The sequence below is a fragment of the Oncorhynchus mykiss genome, chromosome 13 (assembly GCF_057628025.1).
Source record: "Oncorhynchus mykiss isolate SJ-2025 chromosome 13, ASM5762802v1, whole genome shotgun sequence".
NCBI classification, from domain to species: domain Eukaryota; kingdom Metazoa; phylum Chordata; class Actinopteri; order Salmoniformes; family Salmonidae; genus Oncorhynchus; species Oncorhynchus mykiss.
In genome coordinates this window covers 7,291,561-7,309,805 of record NC_143034.1, presented here as the reverse complement: position 1 = coordinate 7,309,805, position 18,245 = coordinate 7,291,561, and the positions used below count along the sequence as shown (strand labels likewise).

At 43.3% G+C, this 18,245-nt stretch overlaps 2 protein-coding genes across 7 annotated transcripts in view; both read left to right on the top strand.

Moving 5' to 3' along the window:
• The window catches only part of LOC118938394 (uncharacterized), a 32,872-nt gene extending 25,639 nt beyond the window's left edge, over positions 1-7,233 (top strand). For 2 of the 5 annotated variants that reach the window (XM_090194824.1, XM_090194823.1), the window contains exons 2-4: positions 2,704-3,120; positions 3,377-3,578; positions 3,782-7,233. In XM_090194824.1, the coding sequence (XP_090050950.1) occupies positions 2,710-3,120; positions 3,377-3,578; positions 3,782-5,391 (2,223 nt within the window). In that variant the 5' untranslated portion in view covers positions 2,704-2,709 and the 3' untranslated portion in view covers positions 5,392-7,233. Of the gene's footprint in view, positions 1-620; positions 1,073-2,700; positions 3,121-3,376; positions 3,579-3,781 lie in introns of all 5 variants that reach the window. The other 3 variants (XM_090194821.1, XM_036942197.2, XM_090194822.1) reach the window with 2 other exon arrangements.
• A 3,968-nt stretch (positions 7,234-11,201) lies between these two features.
• On the top strand, positions 11,202-18,245 carry LOC110495017 (uncharacterized). Of its 2 annotated transcripts, XM_036942210.2 has the most exons (4): positions 11,202-11,476; positions 14,775-15,606; positions 16,337-16,502; positions 16,742-18,245. In XM_036942210.2, the coding sequence occupies exons 2-4, from the start codon at positions 15,193-15,195 to the stop codon at positions 18,172-18,174; spliced, it is 2,013 nt and encodes a 670-aa protein (XP_036798105.2). In that variant the 5' UTR covers positions 11,202-11,476; positions 14,775-15,192; the 3' UTR covers positions 18,175-18,245. The 2 variants fall into 2 exon arrangements, with proteins under 2 accessions (XP_036798105.2, XP_090050974.1); XM_090194848.1 differs by lacking the exon at positions 11,202-11,476 and having other exon boundaries at positions 14,775-15,604.

Below are 18,245 nucleotides of genomic sequence, written 5' to 3'. Positions count from 1 at the left end.
TTAAAAGATACATAGCTCAAATGAACCATAACATTATTTTTTCTTCATGTCGATGCCTTTTAAACGTCGTTATGAATTGCTCCAAAATAATACCGGATGAAGTTTTGTACATGATTAGGTTGCGGCCATGTTGATGACGTCATTAGTCAGTCTGAGTTCAGTTCTTTACATCCGCGGAGTGTATGGAAGCGTTTAGCTGCCAAAACTCAATTGGAATTGCAAATGGACAAATTATCAATCAATATCATGTTTGCAATTCCTTTTCCTAACTGGGTATGCGTTTCCTAAAATGGGTATTTTCATGATTGAGTATGCATATTGTCTGCCAATTTGCTAAATAATTCGCAAAGTGTGTTTTGATATTTAAGTTCCATGGTACTATCCAGTACAACACGGATACATTTGAAAATCAAATGTAAATGACTTAAATGACAAATAATTGATCATGTTTTCCATTTCATTTCCTTGTTGTGATAGTATGAATTGTGACAAAAATAAAAATAATTCTCAATTGACAATGCTTTTCCATACTCTGTGGTTTAAGACTCAATTCTAATGATCAATCAAATTCGATAACTCAATTGCAATGCTTAATTTTGCTATTTTGTTTCCTCATTAAGTGTTATCGTATCGGAGGTGGTAGCTGTGGTGAAGTTCTCGGAGCCCGAGGCACTGAGGGTCAGGATAAAGATTCATCTGTGAAAGTAGGAGTGAAGTTTTAGAAAAAAATTGGACCCTTGCCTTTTGGCTGATCCATTAGTGGTTTCAGGGTGGGTGAAAACAGAGTTGGGTGCTGTGGAATCGGTGAGGATAAGCGGAAGTGGTCTTGTGATAATTTGTTGTGTTCCTGCTGGTCAGAGGGAGAAGGTGCTCCGCATTAAATGAATGGGGGGGCAAGAAATGTGAAATGTTTTGAGCTCAAGAAAAGGGCGCCATTAGGCCTCCGGAGTGGCGCTGTGGTCTAAGTCATCGCAGTGCTAGCTGCATCACTATAGATCCTGGTTCGATACCGGGCTCCGACTGCGACCGGGAGACCCATGAGGCGGCGCACAATTGGCCCAGCGTCGTCCAGGTTAGGGCTGTTTGCTCTATCATCATTTGAGATAGGTGTCGCATGGTTCATTCTGCGTTGTGTACTTTTAATTAGGACGCTGCCACAACTGAAGGTCTGCTAGTTGAATTATTTTTATTTGCACACGAAGAGACACATTATGTTAACCATTGGCGCAGTCCTAGCTCTCAGGCACCTGCGCAAGCACATGGACACTCGCTCAAACACTGTCCCAAGTACTCAGAAGTTACAATAGATACCCTAGTTAGCGAGCTTTGTGAAACTTGTTAACATACATCTTTATATTATCCACATTGTAACAAACTTATGGCAGCGTAACAGTACATTGTGTAACATTACCACGGTTTTATATTGAACCATTTCGGAGCCAAGGACAACATACCTTGCTCGCTGAAGGTCAGGCAAAAGAGAACAATAAGGGGGTACGGAAATACAGATACCCGCAATGGGCCAAACCAAAATATACACAACTTTTACAATTACATGTATGTACAATATTGATGTGAAAAAAGTGTTTGTACACCAAAGAAAAACATTAGCTATGCAGCTGTAATTAACACAAAAAAAATACACTGAATGATTATTATTATCAAATTATTATTTTTTAATTAAGAGGCCTGACGCTTGCTCTAGACATTAACACGCATCGCTTGCAATGCGTATTTGGGAACGTACTGTATCTTTCATATCAGCAAAGAAATATATATATTTTTTAAACGTTTAAATATGTACATATCTTTTTGTATGGTTATGGTTCCACACGGTAGTGTCTTCATGTTTACATCACTTGTTGTACTGAGGGTTCCCACACGGCCGTGTCTTCATGTTTACATCGCTTGTTGTACTGAGGGTTCCCACACGGCCGTGTCTTCATGTTTACATCGCTTGTTGTACTGAGGGTTCCCACACGGTAGTGTCTTCATGTTTACATCACTTGTTGTACTGAGGGTTCCCACACGGCCGTGTCTTCATGTTTACATCGCTTGTTGTACTGAGGGTTCCCACACGGCCGTGTCTTCATGTTTACATCGCTTGTTGTACTGAGAGTTCCCACACGGCCGTGTCTTCATGTTTACATCGCGGTGTCTTCATGTTTACATCACTTGTTGTACTGAGGGTTCCCACACGGCGCTGTCTTCATGTTTACATCGCTTGTTGTACTGAGAGTTCCCACACGGCCGTGTCTTCATGTTTACATCGCTTGTTGTACTGAAGACAGACGGAAGACATAGGTGGCCACCTGTGCTAATTAGCTATCTAACGTGCTCTGGACACCTGTGTGTAAGTAACTGGGGAGGAAGTGTAGTTCTTCAGCTGGAGGCACACGCAGCGTCTGGATCTGGGTCAAACTGCTACAGGAAGTCTAGCATTTTTTGTTGTTGAAAGATTCTTTCTCACTGATTAGAAGTAGTTGCATTAGGTAGTTGGATTAGGTGATGAGAAGAGTACACTGGTAAATAAATGTTGTAAATAATCATATTACACTGTCAATACTGTGTTGTGATGTATCATTCTTCTATTACAAGTGTATGGACTTCCTGCTCTCTTCTTCTTCTACAGGTCATCTAAAGTGTATGGACTTCCTGCTGTCTTGCCATTGACTGCATTGTTGTTGTTGTTCCCACCAGCAGGACAACATGAGTGGAGAGAAGGAAACATTGCTGGAAGAAATCGAACAGAGTTTACACCCTCTAACGGAGGATCATTTACGACACCTGTGTGAACGCTGTGGAATAGATGGCTCCCAAGTTAAAGGAAAGAGCCATCGCTCGTTGCGACGTAAAATCATGGAGGAAATGTGGGAAAATGCAGATTCAGTCAAATCGGAGGAGCAGGGAATGTCTTGGTTACTCCGACTGAAAGATGACATCAGGAGGATACAGGAAGAATCTACTGTGGCACCCATGAGGCCCAGCCAGTCTGATGATGATGATGCTACAGACTGCGATGAAGAATGGGACATGGAAAACAAGGATTGGTGTCTTAGCAACGGACTGGAGGCAGAGCCAGCTCCAGAGAACCACACCCCAGAGCAGAGGCAGAGGGGTGTGAGTATTTCCCAGAAAGTCTCAGCAGTATTTCCTTGACTCCTCTCATTCTCTGGACCTCCTGTTATATATTAATTTCGAGGAGAAAGTCCAAGGAGGAACCTCAGGTAGTCTCCTTAATGCATTTTATAGCAGGAGGCCCAGAGAAGTGAGAGGAGTCAAGGAAATACTGCTGAGACTTGAGGTTTTTAAATGACTCGACCAGTAGGAGTGTGTCCTTCCTGATTTATACTGGCTCCCTTTTTGTGGTTTTCAGGACATGTCTCTCCCACCCGTCTACCCTCTCCCCGAGTCCCCAGGTCCTGCCTCTCCTGCTGGCACATTATTACTGGGTTTGAAGAGGGTTTCTCTGCGGCTGGTTGACTGCAGGAAAACACTGGGACTGAGTGGAACTACGAGAGGAGGAGAAGAGAAGGGATATGGAGATTCAGATTCGATGTCATCAAGTAGGAACAATGGTGTGTATTAGACTACAATCTGCTTCTGTAGCAGTTCCTTGATTGGTCAATATTTATTAATTGAGGCAAATTTGCTAAATGTAACTATTCTATGTTGTATAGCAGCTCATCTGTGTTGGATGGGGAAGATACTTCAACACTAGTTCATTATGAAAATCTTTAGTACATGTGAGGAACCTTAACTTCATGTCTTTGTTTCACAGGGGACAACCCTAACGGTCGCTCGCTCAGTGGGAGGGTCTTATCATCTGGGAAGGCTCCAGGGTTGAAAGTGATCCAGCGACCTTATAGCTGTGATGTATGTGAGAAGAGTTTCACTCAATCAGGAAACCTAAGAAGACACCAAACAGTACACACAGGAGAGCGACCATATGTCTGTCCTATATGTGGAAAGAGTTTCCTTATGTCAGGAACACTGTCTAGACACGAGAGAACACACACAGGGGAGAAACCATACGGCTGTCCTATATGTGGAAAGCGTTTCCGTACGTCAGGACAATTGACTATACACAAGCGAACACACACTGGAGAGAAACCTTATCGCTGCGATCAATGTGGGAAGCGTTTTACTCAAGCTTGTTCCCTGACTGAACACAAGCGAACACACACTGGCGTGATGTTCCACTGCTCAGACTGTGAGAAGAGCTTCCCTACATCGGTGAAGTTGAAACGGCACCGGCAAACGCACACAGGAGAGAAACCTTATCGCTGTGATCAATGTGGGAAGGGTTTTGCGAGAGCTTATTCCCTGACTGAACACAAGCGAACACACACAGGAGAGAAATCATATGTCTGCGATCAATGTGGGAAGAGATTTACTAACTCGGGAACACTGACTTTACACCAGCCGACACACACTGGAGAGAAACCTCGTAGCTGTGCTATATACACCTGTAAGCACTGTGAGTGGAGTTTTGCTCATTCAGAAGACCTAGCAAGACACCACCAGAGAAAACACATGTGGGAGGGTATTCATGTCTGTGATGAATGTGGGAAGAGTTTTGCTAGTTCTGGAGACTTGAATATACACAAGCGAATACACACAGGTGAGAAACAATATGTCTGTGATCAGTGTGGAAAGACTTTTGCTAGTTCGGGAAACCTGAATATACACAAGCGAATACACACAGGCGAGAAACCATATGTCTGTGATCAATGTGGGAAGAGCTTTGCCTCATCTGGATTCCTGACTAAACACAAGCATATCCACACCGGAGAGAAACCTTACAGTTGTGAACGGTGTGAGAAGAGATGTGTTTCCAAAGGAGAGTTGAGAACGCACCAGCTTGTACACCCCAGAGAGAACTCTCTCTTCCTGTGTGATCGATGTGGGAAGAGCTTCACACACATGGGATCCCTGAATGTGCACATGCGTAGGCACACAGGAGAGAAACCGTACCGCTGCGATCAATGTGGGAAGAGCTTTATTCAGCCAGTAGAATTGAAAATGCACCAACGAGTGCACACTGGAGAGAAACCCTACAGCTGCGATCTATGCAGGAAGAGATTCGCTCAGTCAGGACTGCTGACTGTACACAAGAGAACACACACTGGAGAGAAACGTTATAAATGTGATATATGTGGGAAAAGATTCGCTCAGTCAGGAAACCTGAAGAGTCATCAGAAAACCCACACAGGCAGAAAGAGAACCCACACAGGCAGAAAGAGAACCCACACAGGCAGAAAGAGAACCCGCGCAGAGAAAATCCCCACAGGCGAAGAGAAAAGTCAAACAGACAGAGGACTGAATCACCACCACACCTCCATCCTCCCAGGCATCAGTTCTCATGATCCCTCTGTAGACTCTGGGTAAACATCACAGGATCCCCTCTGTAGACTCTGGGTAAACATCACAGGATCCCCTCTGTATTGACTCTGGGTAAACATCACAGGATCCCCTCTGTAGACTCTGGGTAAACATCACAGAATCCCCTCTGTAGACTCTGGGTAAACATCACAGGATCCCCTCTGTATTGACTCTGGATAAACATCACAGAATCCCCTCTGTAGACTCTGGGTAAACATCACAGGATCCCCTCTGTAGACTCTGGGTAAACATCACAGAATCCCCTCTGTATTGACTCTGTGTAAACATCACAGGATCCCCTCTGTATTGACTCTGGATAAACATCACAGAATCCCCTCTGTATTGACTCTGTGTAAACATCACAGAATCCCCTCTGTATTGACTCTGGGTAAACATCACAGGATCCCTGTATTGACTCTGGATAAACATCACAGGATCTTTGTATTGACTCTGGGTAAACATCACAGGATCTCTGTATTGACTCTGGGTAAACATCACAGGATCCCCTCTGTCGACTCTGGGTAAAATAGCCCACTCTGTATTTCATATACAGTGTACATTGGAGGTGGCAGAGTATGAAGTGCTGTTGGATATGTAAGACACACCAAGTCATACTGGTTAGTATTTTGTTACAATACGAATAACCGCAAGTGATTTTAATGTGCGTTTGTGTCTGACCACGTCCACCGGGAATTCTGATTGGTCAATAGTGGCCATGGTTTTTAAATTTACTAGCCTAGAATATATTGCCTTACGAGACTTTTGTCCATAGAGGGACACCATTATCAAGTTTCCTGCAGATCAGGTCATTCGGTTGCAGAGGAGTAACGGTTTTTAAGTGTTTTGGCAGAAAATCCATCATGGAGGCACTTCTGGTTCTGAGGCAAATGTGTTCCTTGTGAGGAGAAGGATATATATATATATATATATATACTGCATTTCATGACTTTAGGTCAAAACGGGGGTGAAGAGAGCGCAACCTTTTCAAAGTTTGCATTTTCAATCTCTTGTTATAGCGCCACCATCTGGTCAAATCAGTGTGTGTGTGATCTCTAAAAAGGGCAGGATGCATCATTCAGCCAAGTTTTGTCAAAATCGGGCCAGTAGTGTCAGATAATCGCGTGTGACAAACCTAAAAATGTACAAACGGGATAAACATGGTGCTTTCATGATAACTGGGAACTCTGGGAAGGGGGGGAGGGGGACGGGACAAGGTCAATATATTCCAGATGAGGTCATGACATTGGTGATCTGTAACGGCTGAACCGTGATGCAATAGGGGGGGGGTGTGTTCCTACGCTTAGACGTTGCTGACCACTGACAGCTCTTACAACGCCTGGATAGGTATTTCACCTATCAGCCAACCAACCACATATTGTTATAACCTGGTGAGGAGGAGGAGCTCTGCAGACCGTGTCCTGAAGTAGTTTAGCCGCGCTCTGTAGAGTAGCTATTTTCTCAAGGAACTTGTGACATTCCTGGATTACTCATTATATTAATGAAGTCTGATTCAATCAACAAATACGATTGTTTGTTTTATTAACAACAACAAAAAGGTTAAGGGTCCAAGACTGTGTACATATCTGGTGGCTGTGTTGGCAAAAATCACTACATATCCCCATCGTGCCAAGTAGGGAGAGGCTGCCCGTTGTCACAGTTCCAAGACCAGTCGGAAACGTCCAGCTAAACCCCTACGTCAATGACGTCGGTGGATCTTTAAACTGATCTTAGGTCTGTGTTAAGTAGCAGAAAAAAAAACAACAGATGGCTCGAACCAGTCATGACGATTCAACAAAACAATAAATCCTTTTCCTTTTCTTTCTTTGTCTCTGAACTTACAATAGCTAGCCCCAAGTCGTTATATGTTTAATTTTGCTCTTTGCCTCATGACTCCTGCATACTTTGTTGACTACAAACTTTCTTTACCCAACTGTGGGACAGGCTGTTTGTTCCCACACTCAGGACTCGGACTCTCTAATGGGTTACACAGACTTTTGGCCTCCCATCCTATTCTTAACCACCTCTCGCCAGTTTCGGTATTCATGTTACCTGATGAAATTGCTGTACAATATGATCTTGTTGCTATCTGATGCACATTCAGATGTCATAAATCAGCATTGCAGAGCTCTCCCTGTCCTCTGCCGTGCCTGGATTGTATTACTGCTGATGATATATCTGGAAATGTGCATGTACAGCCTGGCCCCTCTACTGTTGCTAGCCACAATTGTGCTCTGATATCTGCTTCACTGATTTCTGCTCTCGTAAAAGCCTGGGTTATCTGCACGTTAACACTAGAAGCTTATTACCTAAAATGGATCAATTGAAAGTGTGGGTTCACAGCTCCAAACCAGATGCGTTGGTCATTACTGAGACGTGGTTAAGGAAGAGTGTTTTGAATACTGATGTTAACCTTTCTGGTTATCACCTTTTTTGGCAAGACAGATCTTCCAAAGGTGGGGGAGTGCTCGGTTGTCTCCATCAAGTCTGTCCCCAAACAATCTGATTTGCTGGTTTTAAGCATTAAACTTTCAAATAGCTCTTTGTTGACTGTGGCTGGATGCTGTTGTCCTCCATCGGCATCGACCTGTACCCCACCTGCCCTAAGATCTCTCTTGGTCCCTTACACTAAGTTTGAATTTGTCCTGCTAGGTGACCTAAACTGGGACATGCTTTAACCACCACCTGTGTTTGTAATGGCTGCTCAGTGAAACGGCCTGTCCTGATTTGTCATAGATGCTTGCTAAAAAAAACTTCTTAATGAGCAAACCTTCCTTCATGAACTGGCCTCTGTAAAATGGTATAGAATCAGCTTGATCCCCTCTGTCGAAGACGCTTGGACCTTCCTTTTTAAAATATTTTCAATGGTATTGTTAATACATCCCCATACAGAAAATTAGAATTAAAAACAGTAACTGTGGCAAAGTTGCATACACCTCAAGAAATGGATTTGGCGACAGGCTCAGCACACGCATACTCAGGCTGACTGGCTCTCGTTCAGGCGAATGAGAAATAAGTGCACTCAGGCTATCCGGAAGGCCAAAGTTAGTTACTTTAAGGAGCAGTTCTCTCTCTGTGGGTTTAACCCCCAAGAAGTTCTGGAAAACAGTTAAAGACCTGGAGAATAAACCCTCCTCCTCACAGCTGCCCATGTCCCTTAATGTTGATGATGATGGTTGTTACTGACAAGAAGCACATGGCTGAAGCTCATTAATCACCACTTCATTAAGTCAGGATTCCTATTTCACTCAGCCATGCCTCCTTGCCCATCCAACATTTCCTCATCTCCCACCCCTTCCAATGCGACTATCCCCGACGCTTCTCCTTTTTGCCCTGCCCCGCTACAAAGTTTCTCCCTGTAGGCAGTCACTGAGTCCGAGGAGCTAAAGGGGCTCCTGAAACTTGACCCCCCCAGATGGTTTAGACCCTTTCTTCTATAAGGTTGCAGCCCTTATCATCACCAAGCCTATCTCTGACCTTTTTAACCCATCTCTTCTCTCTGGGGAGGTTCCCATTGCTTGGAAGGCAGCCACGGTTTGTCCTTTATTTAAAGGGGGAGATCAAGCTGATCCTAACTGTTATAGGCCAATTTCTATTTTACCCTGTTTATAAAAAGTGTTGGAAAGACTTGTCAATAATCAACTGACTGGCTTTCTTGATGTCTGTAGTATTCTCGCTGGTGTGCAATCTGGTTTCCGCTCAGGTTATGGATGTGTCACTGCAACCTTAAAGGTCCTCAATGTTGTCACCATTGCTCTTGATTCTAAGCATTGTTGTGATGCTATTTTTATTGACTTAGCCAAAGCGTTTGATACGGGAGGTCATTCCATTCTTGTGAGCTGGCTAAGGAGTATTGGTGTCTCTGAAGGGTCTTTGGCCTTGTTTGCTAACGACCTCTCTAAGAGTGCAGTGTATAAAGTCAGAAAATCTGCCACCGGTGTGATTACTACCTCTAAGGGTTTAGAGCTTGAACAAGTACTTGGGAGTATGGCTAGACGGTACACTGTCCTTCTCTCAGCACATATCAAAGCTGTAGGCTAAAGTTAAATCTAGACTTGGTTTCCTCTATTGTAATCACTCCTCTTTCACCCCACCTGCCAAACTAACCATGATTCAGATGACCATCCTACTCATGCTAGATTACGGAGACATAATTTATAGATCGACAGGTAAAGAAAGATCTCTTAGATGTTTTTTACCATTCGGCCATCAGATTTGCCACCAAAGCTCCTTATAGGACACACCACTGCACTCTATACTCCTCTGTAAACTGGTCATCTCTGTATACCCGTCGCAAGACCCACTGGTTGATGCTTATTTATAAAACCATCTTAGGCCTCATGCCCCCCTATCTGAGATATCTACTGAAGCCCTCATCCTCCAGTCTCTGCCAGTCACTTTCTGTTGAAAGTTACCAAAGCACTCACATCCCTGGGTCGCTCCTCTTTTCAGTTCGCTGCAGCTAGCGACTGGAACAAACTGGACAGCTTTATCGCAATCTCTTCATTCAAAGACTCAATCATATACGCATACTTAGTTGTCGTTGCTTTGCGTAATGCCCTTTGTGCTGTTGTCTGTGCCCAATAATGTTTGTACCATGTTGTGTTGCTGCCTTGCTGTGTTGTCTTTAGTCCTCTCTTTGTTGTTGTCTTAGGTCTCTCTTTGCTGTGTTGTTGTCTTTAGGTCTCTCTTTGTTGTGTTGTCTCTCTTATCGTGATGTCCTTTATTTTTTAAAATCCCAGCCCCCTACCTCCAGGAGGCCTTTTGGTAGGCTGTCATTGTAAATAAGAATTTGTTCTTAACTCACTTGCCTAGTTAAATTAAATAAAACATTTGCATATCCTTGCTTCAAGTCCTAAGCTACAGGCAGTTACATTTGGGTATGTCATTTATAGGCAAAAATTGAAAAAAAGGGTCCGATGTTTAAAAATGAACCTGAATCTAGAAAATGAATGGTGATGTCGCACACTGTAGACTCCACTCTGCAGCAATCTTCCAGTCGATGACATGCACACAGCCATTGGTTGACGCATGTAACATTATGATGAAAGTCGGGAACCGAATCTCATAGGTGAACGATATTGTTATGGGTGTAAGATGGCACAGTGATGCCATCTGTTGGTAAATGTTCATTACTGCAACTATTGTGTTTTACCGGGGTGCTTGAGATACCCGGATGTGTTGTGAGGTACTGAACAAGCCTGGTTACTCGCATCAATGCCTCTGTCTCGTCATTCAAACAGATATGTTCATTTGGCTCCCTGGTTTGCATGCTGCTGCTACTGCTTTAGGAGCTCAAAACAATTATATGCAGATAATTTACTAAATATTTATATAAAGAGGGTGAATCCTCACTGAGGAGAAGGCGCCAAGCTGATTTTTGTAGTGCTGTAAAAAGAGATCTAATTTGTCCAGGAACAAAATATATTTGAAGGCGCATTTCATGATCTGACATAATGGTAGCCTACTTTTTTTGCGCTTGACATTGGAGATAATAAATCAACCTAGAACCATAAGATTTAAGTATTTTGAAAGAAGAGCCGTTTCCAAGACACATGAGCTGGCTCGGAGCCAGTGTTTTATTAATAGTCCATGTTTTAATTAAAATCGAACACATACCACTTTATAATAAGATCAAATACACATCTCTTATGAACTTTGGAATACCTTTTTGTTTCACTTTACCAATTCTTCAGTGAACAAATAAAAATGCATCAAGTTTTACCTGAAGTGTAAGATTACAGTTACACGAAGCGTCATCCATGTATTTATTCATAATAGAATATAAAAACTCTCGATACTCGATTGCTGTGGCCTGCGTGACTGAACGTAATAACGTCAGTCAAAGCGGAAGTGGCTGCTAAAGATGGTAGCTGACAGTCGTGCTACTTATGTAGCTTTCAAGCGATATGTTATTCTCTTAATAAACAAAATACAATATCCACAGGTCAACTTTGTTTTGACGTAAAGGATCATTAGCTGAAACTGAAGAGATGTGGGTAGCTAGCTATCTACCTTTTCCACATGGGGGGAAAAAACGGTGGGCAGACGCTTGGTAGCTACCTAACGTTAGCTGTTTTCTACAAGGTACCTGGTAAGTTGGTTACTTATGTACTACAACCGGATGTTTTTGTGCATCTATGAACGACGTAGCTGGGTTTTCAGCGTTCATATGATACCAATTTCAGTTGTGTGACGCGCAAATAAACCCGGCAGTGTGACTGTCACACAAACATTGTTGTTACTAACTAGTCCTTGGTGAATTTAGCTTTACACGTTAGCTAGCCAGATAATGCGCCGTTGCAAAGATGAGTGGGTCATATCAACCATAGTTTTATTTTCATGTCGATGCCTTTGAAACGACATTGTGAAATGCCGCAAGCAGTTGATTTGGTTGCGGCAATATTGACGTGCCATGGGTGTGGCAACTATTTTTAAGGGAGATTAGCTGGAGTACTACCGTATACACATAAAACCTAGCGGTCAAACAAGGAAAGTTTTTTTTCACCATTCCCTTTCCCATAAGGGATTTTTTAGAAACACTTAAAATAAGGGCTTTGTTTCTTGTAGGCGTACCCTGGCGTAACATTTTTTGATAACCGTGTAAATCTCTTTAGGACAAGACGACTTATCAATATATTCTGCTCTATTTACTCTTAATTTCAAATAATAATTCGTATCAAAATAGATATACAGGACTACAAGTCCCTGCAAGCTAACTTCATGTCATAGCTAGCTGACACCTGTGCTAACAGGTATTGTGTCAATTTAAAACGTGCACAAGACAGTTCACAAAATGGTCAATTTAAAGAAATTACAATTTATTAATTACTACATTTAGCTAGCATTAGTTAATCCAGATATTATTACTTTTGCATCAATTCGGCAGGCTCGTCCAGATCACCATGGCATTTATAGTTCCTTATGATAGCCACATTAGCAGCTCACTAGCGTTAAATTTTTGGGGGGTAACTACAGGCGACTATATTGAAAGGAGTCTCCTTGTCCTAGAGAGACACTTATCAAAACGTCACGCCAGGGTAAGTCTACACAAAACACAACCCTTATTTGAAGTGGTTCTAAAATCCCCTGTGGGGGAAAATGAGTGGAACTATTTCCCTGTTTGACAACTAGGTTTTCTGGGTATTATGACTAATACTGTGGCACTCAGTCAAAACCCGGAAATTGTTTAATATATTTTTTCACCATGAATTTGTGCATTTTAGAACTACTTTGTGTAGTCTTACCCTGGCGTGACGTTTTATAACCTCACAAATATCTAAAGGATAAAGTCACTTTGATCAATAATTAGCATTTCTACTTTTGGAGAGCAAATTGAGGCTAATATTTTGATCAAATTCACCTTGCCCTAAGATAATTACAAAGTGTCATGCCAAGTTGAGCCTACACCAAACACACATTTACTTTTTATTTTTTATTCACCATGTGAAAACTGAATGGCGGAAAAACTATTGGAGCCATTTCTGTGTTTTTATGGTTATTATAACGTGTCAACTGTGCCGGACTATTGGCTCGTTGATTAGTCGCTAGATGACGTTTTAACGTTGCCAATTTTCCTTATTGTTGCACAACTGCGTTCCCCGACGTAGCGTTTTCTATCTCCGTTCCATTTGTTCTTTTCTGCTTCTCCAGCTCTCGTTTGCGGCAGAATTGAGTGGGAGAACTCGCTAAATGCTATCCAAACCATAGACATCTTCAAAAGCAGCCTGAAATGTAGCTGAATTTTGTCGCTAGCACCGTTTACCAATAAAAGTCAACTGGAGGGTTCTGAAAACTCATTGATGACGTTTTTTCACCTGCCCGTGTTCTGAGACAGGTTCATGAAATTGGTCCATTCTAAATCAAATTTCACATACATTATTTAGTATACGTAAAGACAACATTAAATCAAGAATAGTCTGATAGGTGACAATATTAGCATATCACTTGTTAATGATGCGTTATCGCTTGTGGATGGTGATGTATTATCACACCGCCATTGGACTCTGGAGCAGTGGAAACGCGTTCTCTGGAGTGATTTATTATGCTTCACCATCTGGCAGTGCGATGGACGACTCTGGATTTGGCAGGTGCCAGGAGAACGCAATGGTCTGGGGCTGTTTTTCATGGTTCGGGTCCCTTAGTTCCAGCGAAGGGAAATCTTAACGCTAAAGGGTGGATTCTTTGAACAATCTAAAATATTTAGATTTTGTGAACTTTTTTTGGTTACTACATGATTCCATACGTGCTATTTCGTAGTTTTCATGTCTTCACTATTATTCTACAATGTAGAAAATAGTCAAAATAAAGAAAAACCTTTTGAGTAGGTGTGTCCAAACTTTTGACTGGTACTGTATATGTATTTTAAATAACTCTGGGTTATCAACCCCTCCCGGTCTTGACGTAATCTCTCCAACACGTGTAAAGCAACTACTGGAGGTGGGTGTTCAGGATTTACATTTGACATTTCAGTCATTTAGCAGATGCTCTTATCCAGAGCGATTTACAGTAGTGAGTGGATACAATGTTCGTGCGGGTTGCAAGCACCATGCTTTACCAACTGAGCCACAAAAATCTCCCGAGTTCCCTTGAAATGTTTTCAGAAGAGGATGCCACAATACGCTATGGTAGACAGGCGGTAGTTCATGAATACCCCCTTTATAATTGAATTGTGTAAAATGACACGTTTCCAAAGGGTTCAAAATAAAGCCTTTTCCCTGCGCAGTTCTGTTTCTCATACGCATACGTCCGTTGTCAGAGAAGCTAACGTTGCTGTCAGGGAAGCTAACGTTGCTGCTGGCGGGTCCGTTGCCAGGGAAGCTAACGTTGCTGCTAGCGGGTCCGTTGCCAGGGAAGCTAACGTTGCTGGCGGGTCCGTTGCCAGGGAAGCTAACGTTGCTGCTAGCGGGTCCGTTGCCAGGGAAGCTAACGTTGCTGCTAGCGGGTCCGTTGCCAGGGAAGCTAACGTTGCTGCTAGCTAACGGGTCCGTTGCCAGGGAAGCTAACGTTAGCTGGCGAACGGTTCTTGTGGACTAGGAGACTAACTTTAATAATAAAAACATTACATAAACATACAGACTAAGGAAATACTGTTCTCTCTTACAAAGGGGCCTTGGACACTCACTTACCTTTGACATGAAGAATCTAAATGTATTAAACAAGTCCCTTCGTTGTGTAGTCGACAAACTTGGCAATTCTTCTTAATTAAAAATTCCAACCAAACATCTGAATCTCACAAATAGTGGCAGCCTCTTGTGGCTGATCTAGGATCAGCCTACACCTAGATCTACAGTAGTTGCATTAGGTGATGAGAAGAGAACACTGGTAAATGTCGTAAATAATCATATTACACTATCAATACTGTGTTGTGATGTATCATTCTTCTATTACAGGTGTATAGACTTCCTGCTGTCTTCTACTACAGGTCATCTAAAGTGTATGGACCTCCTGCTGTCTTCTACTACAGGTCATCTAAAGTGTATGGACTTCCTGCTCTCTTCTTCTACTACAGGTCATCTAAAGTGTATGGACTTCCTGCTGTCTTCTACTACTACAGGTCATCTAAAGTGTATGGACTTCCTGCTGTCTTCTACTACTACAGGTCATCTAAAGTGTATGGACCTCCTGCTGTCTTCTACTACAGGTCATCTAAAGTGTATGGACTTCCTGCTCTCTTCTTCTACTACAGGTCATCTAAAGTGTATGGACTTCCTGCTGTCTTCTTCTACTACAGGTCATCTAAAGTGTATGGACTTCCTGCTGTCTTGCCATTGACTGCATTGTTGTTGTTGTTCCCAACAGCAGGACAACATGAGTGAAGAGAAGGAAACATTGTTGGATGAAATCGAACAGAGTTTATTTACTCTAACTAAGGATAATTTACTTTACCTGTGTGAACGCTGTGGAATAGATGGCTCCCAAGTTAAAGGAAAGAACCATCGCTCGTTGCGACGTAAAATCATGGAGGAAATGTGGGAAAATGCAGATTCAGTCAAATCGGAGGAGCAGGGAATGTCTTGGTTACTCCGACTGAAAGATGACATCAGGAGGATACAGGAAGAATCTACTGTGGCACCCATGAGTTCCAGCCAGTCTGATGATGATGACGATGCTACAACCTGCGGCGAGGAATGGGACATGCAGGACAAGGATTGGTTTCCTAGCAACGGGCTGGAGGCGGAGTCATCTCCACAGAGGCATACCCCAGAGCAGAGGGAGAGTGGTGTGAGTACATCCCAGTCGGAAAGTATTTCTGATTCTCAACAGTCTGTCTTGGATTCTTCTTGATTCAGAATCCTTCTATACTGTACAGACATTGGAGGAGAAGATCTGAGGTTCCTCCTCCTTGGACTTTCTCCTCCAATGCTTTTTGAGGAGGCAGAATAGCCCGATTGAGGAATCAAGGAAAGGAAAGAATCAAGGAAAGACTTGAGATTTCAAAATGGAAAAAACAGCAGTGGACACCTTCCTTCTCTGAGTCAAGATTACGTTCAGTGCTAAAATGCCAGCCGAGATCTAGCGCTCAATTATTATTATTATTATTTTTTAAAACACGCCACCCCCCTAAAAATGTCCGCCTATGCAACATAAACCTAATAAAACCAGTTCTGTAGTCTGTGCAGTAGACTTAATACATTATCACAGCATATTGGCTATGTTTGGCCTGCCAATATTGTTCTTCTCAGGCCATATTATATTTCAGAACTTGAACTCTGATAAAATGGATCAGTTGATGTATTTACTTGCGAGGCACAGCTGAGCATAAATTTAAATAATGTGCTTTTTTTATATTACTTGACTGATGGTACCGGCATGGTTATCGTTGGCATGGTGACCACTTCTTTAAATAAACAGAAGTTACAAGGCTTTATCATTGGCATGGTGACCACTTATTTACATAAGCAGGAGTGTTTCCCTCCATGCTTCATCTAGTCTCTATTTTGGGGATTTCCAGGACAAGCCACCTTCCTCCCTCCAGTCCCTGGGTTGTACCTCTCCCAGGAGTGCCTTACTGCGGGGTCTGAAGAGGGCGTCTGTGTGGCTGGACGACTGCAGGAAAACACCCGGGCTGAGTGGAACTGTGAGAGGAGGAGATGAAGAGGGAGATTTGACTGATCAAAGTAAGTAGGAGGTTTTAGTGGTGTGTTAATGTGGTCTGGTGGTTAAGGGGTGTGTTGGTGCATTAATAATGTGGTCTGGGGGATTAAGGGGTGTGTTGGTGCATTAATAATGTGGTCTGTAGGAGGAAGTAATATTCTTTTGACAACACAGCTGTGTGATTCAACTTCTCTAGGACTGATAGTTTATGATGAAGACTTACACTGTATTCACTGTTTTATAAATTGTTTTGTTTACACAGGAGAGAGACATGACTATCCTGGATCCTCTGGGGCACCTCAACAACATCCTGATGCTCACAAGGCAGAGAAAAGTCTCTCCAGATCAGAACACCTCGAGAAACATGAATGGAGACCCACAGGGATGAAACCTCACCACTGCTCTGACTGTGGGAAGAGTTGCAAATCTTCATCAGCACTAAAAAAACACCAGACAATCCATACAGGGGAGAAACCTTATAGCTGTTCCCAGTGTAGGAAGAGTTTTGCTCAGTTACAAGAACTGAAAGTACACCAGAGAACACACACAGGAGAGAAGCCTTATAACTGTGATCAATGTGGAAAGAGTTTTTGTTATTCAAGCCAGTTTAAAGTACACCTGCAGAGACACACAGGCGAGAAGCCTTATAGCTGTTCAGACTGTGGGATACGCGTTTGTACCTCAAGTCAGCTGTTATTGCACAAGCGAACCCACACAGAAGAGAAGCCTTACAGCTGCTTACTGTGTGAGAAAAGATTTTCGTCAAAATATAGTCTGAAATTACACCAGCGGGTCCACACTGGAGAAACTAATTATGGCTGTGATCAGTGTGAGGAGAGTTTCACCTCGTCGGCAGACCTCAGAACTCACCAGAGAATCCACACTGGAGGGAAACCTCACCTCTGCTCCCAGTGCGGGAAGCGCTTCCGCCAACAATCTGGCTTGAAAAGCCACGAGAGGATTCACACAGGAGAGAAACCTTTCCAGTGCTCCCACTGTGGGAAGACATTCAGCCACAGGGCCACGTTTAAGGCACACCAGCGGACTCACACCGGAGAGAAGCCTTACCAATGCTCCCAGTGCAGGAGGAGTTTCTCCCAAATGGGCCACCTGAAAGTACACCAACAGACGCATGCTAAAGTGAGGTCTCACCTCTGCCCGCAGTGTGGTAAGGGCTACTACTCTCTAGACATCTACAATGCACACATGAGAACACACAACGGGGAGAAGACTCACCACTGCGCCGACTGTCCCAAGAACTTCCTCACCCTGACTCAGCTCAAAACACACCAGCGGACACACACAGGAGAGAAACCGTACGTCTGCGACCAGTGTGGGAAGAGCTTTGCTGAGTCGGGAAGCCTGACTCTACACCAGCGCTCGCACACTGGGGAAAAACCTTACCACTGCTCTGAGTGCGGGAAGAGCTTTGCTCGCTCCGGGGCACTGAAGAAGCACCAGCTTACACACACTGGGGAGAAGCCGTACAGCTGTGGTCAGTGTGGGAAGAGGTTTCCCAGGTCAGATACTCTGGCTACACACATGAGAACACATACAGGAGAGAAGCCCTATAGGTGTGATCCATGTGGTGAGAGGTTCTCCTATCATAGGTGCCTGGTGAAACACATGAAAACACATGTAGGAGATACATCAGCCCTCGAGCGACCAATCACCCTAGGCCTCGGGGTTGAATGACCTATCCATCAACCAATCACACCAGGCCTAGGGTAAAATGGAAATAAATGTCTTACAGGTTTAAATATGAA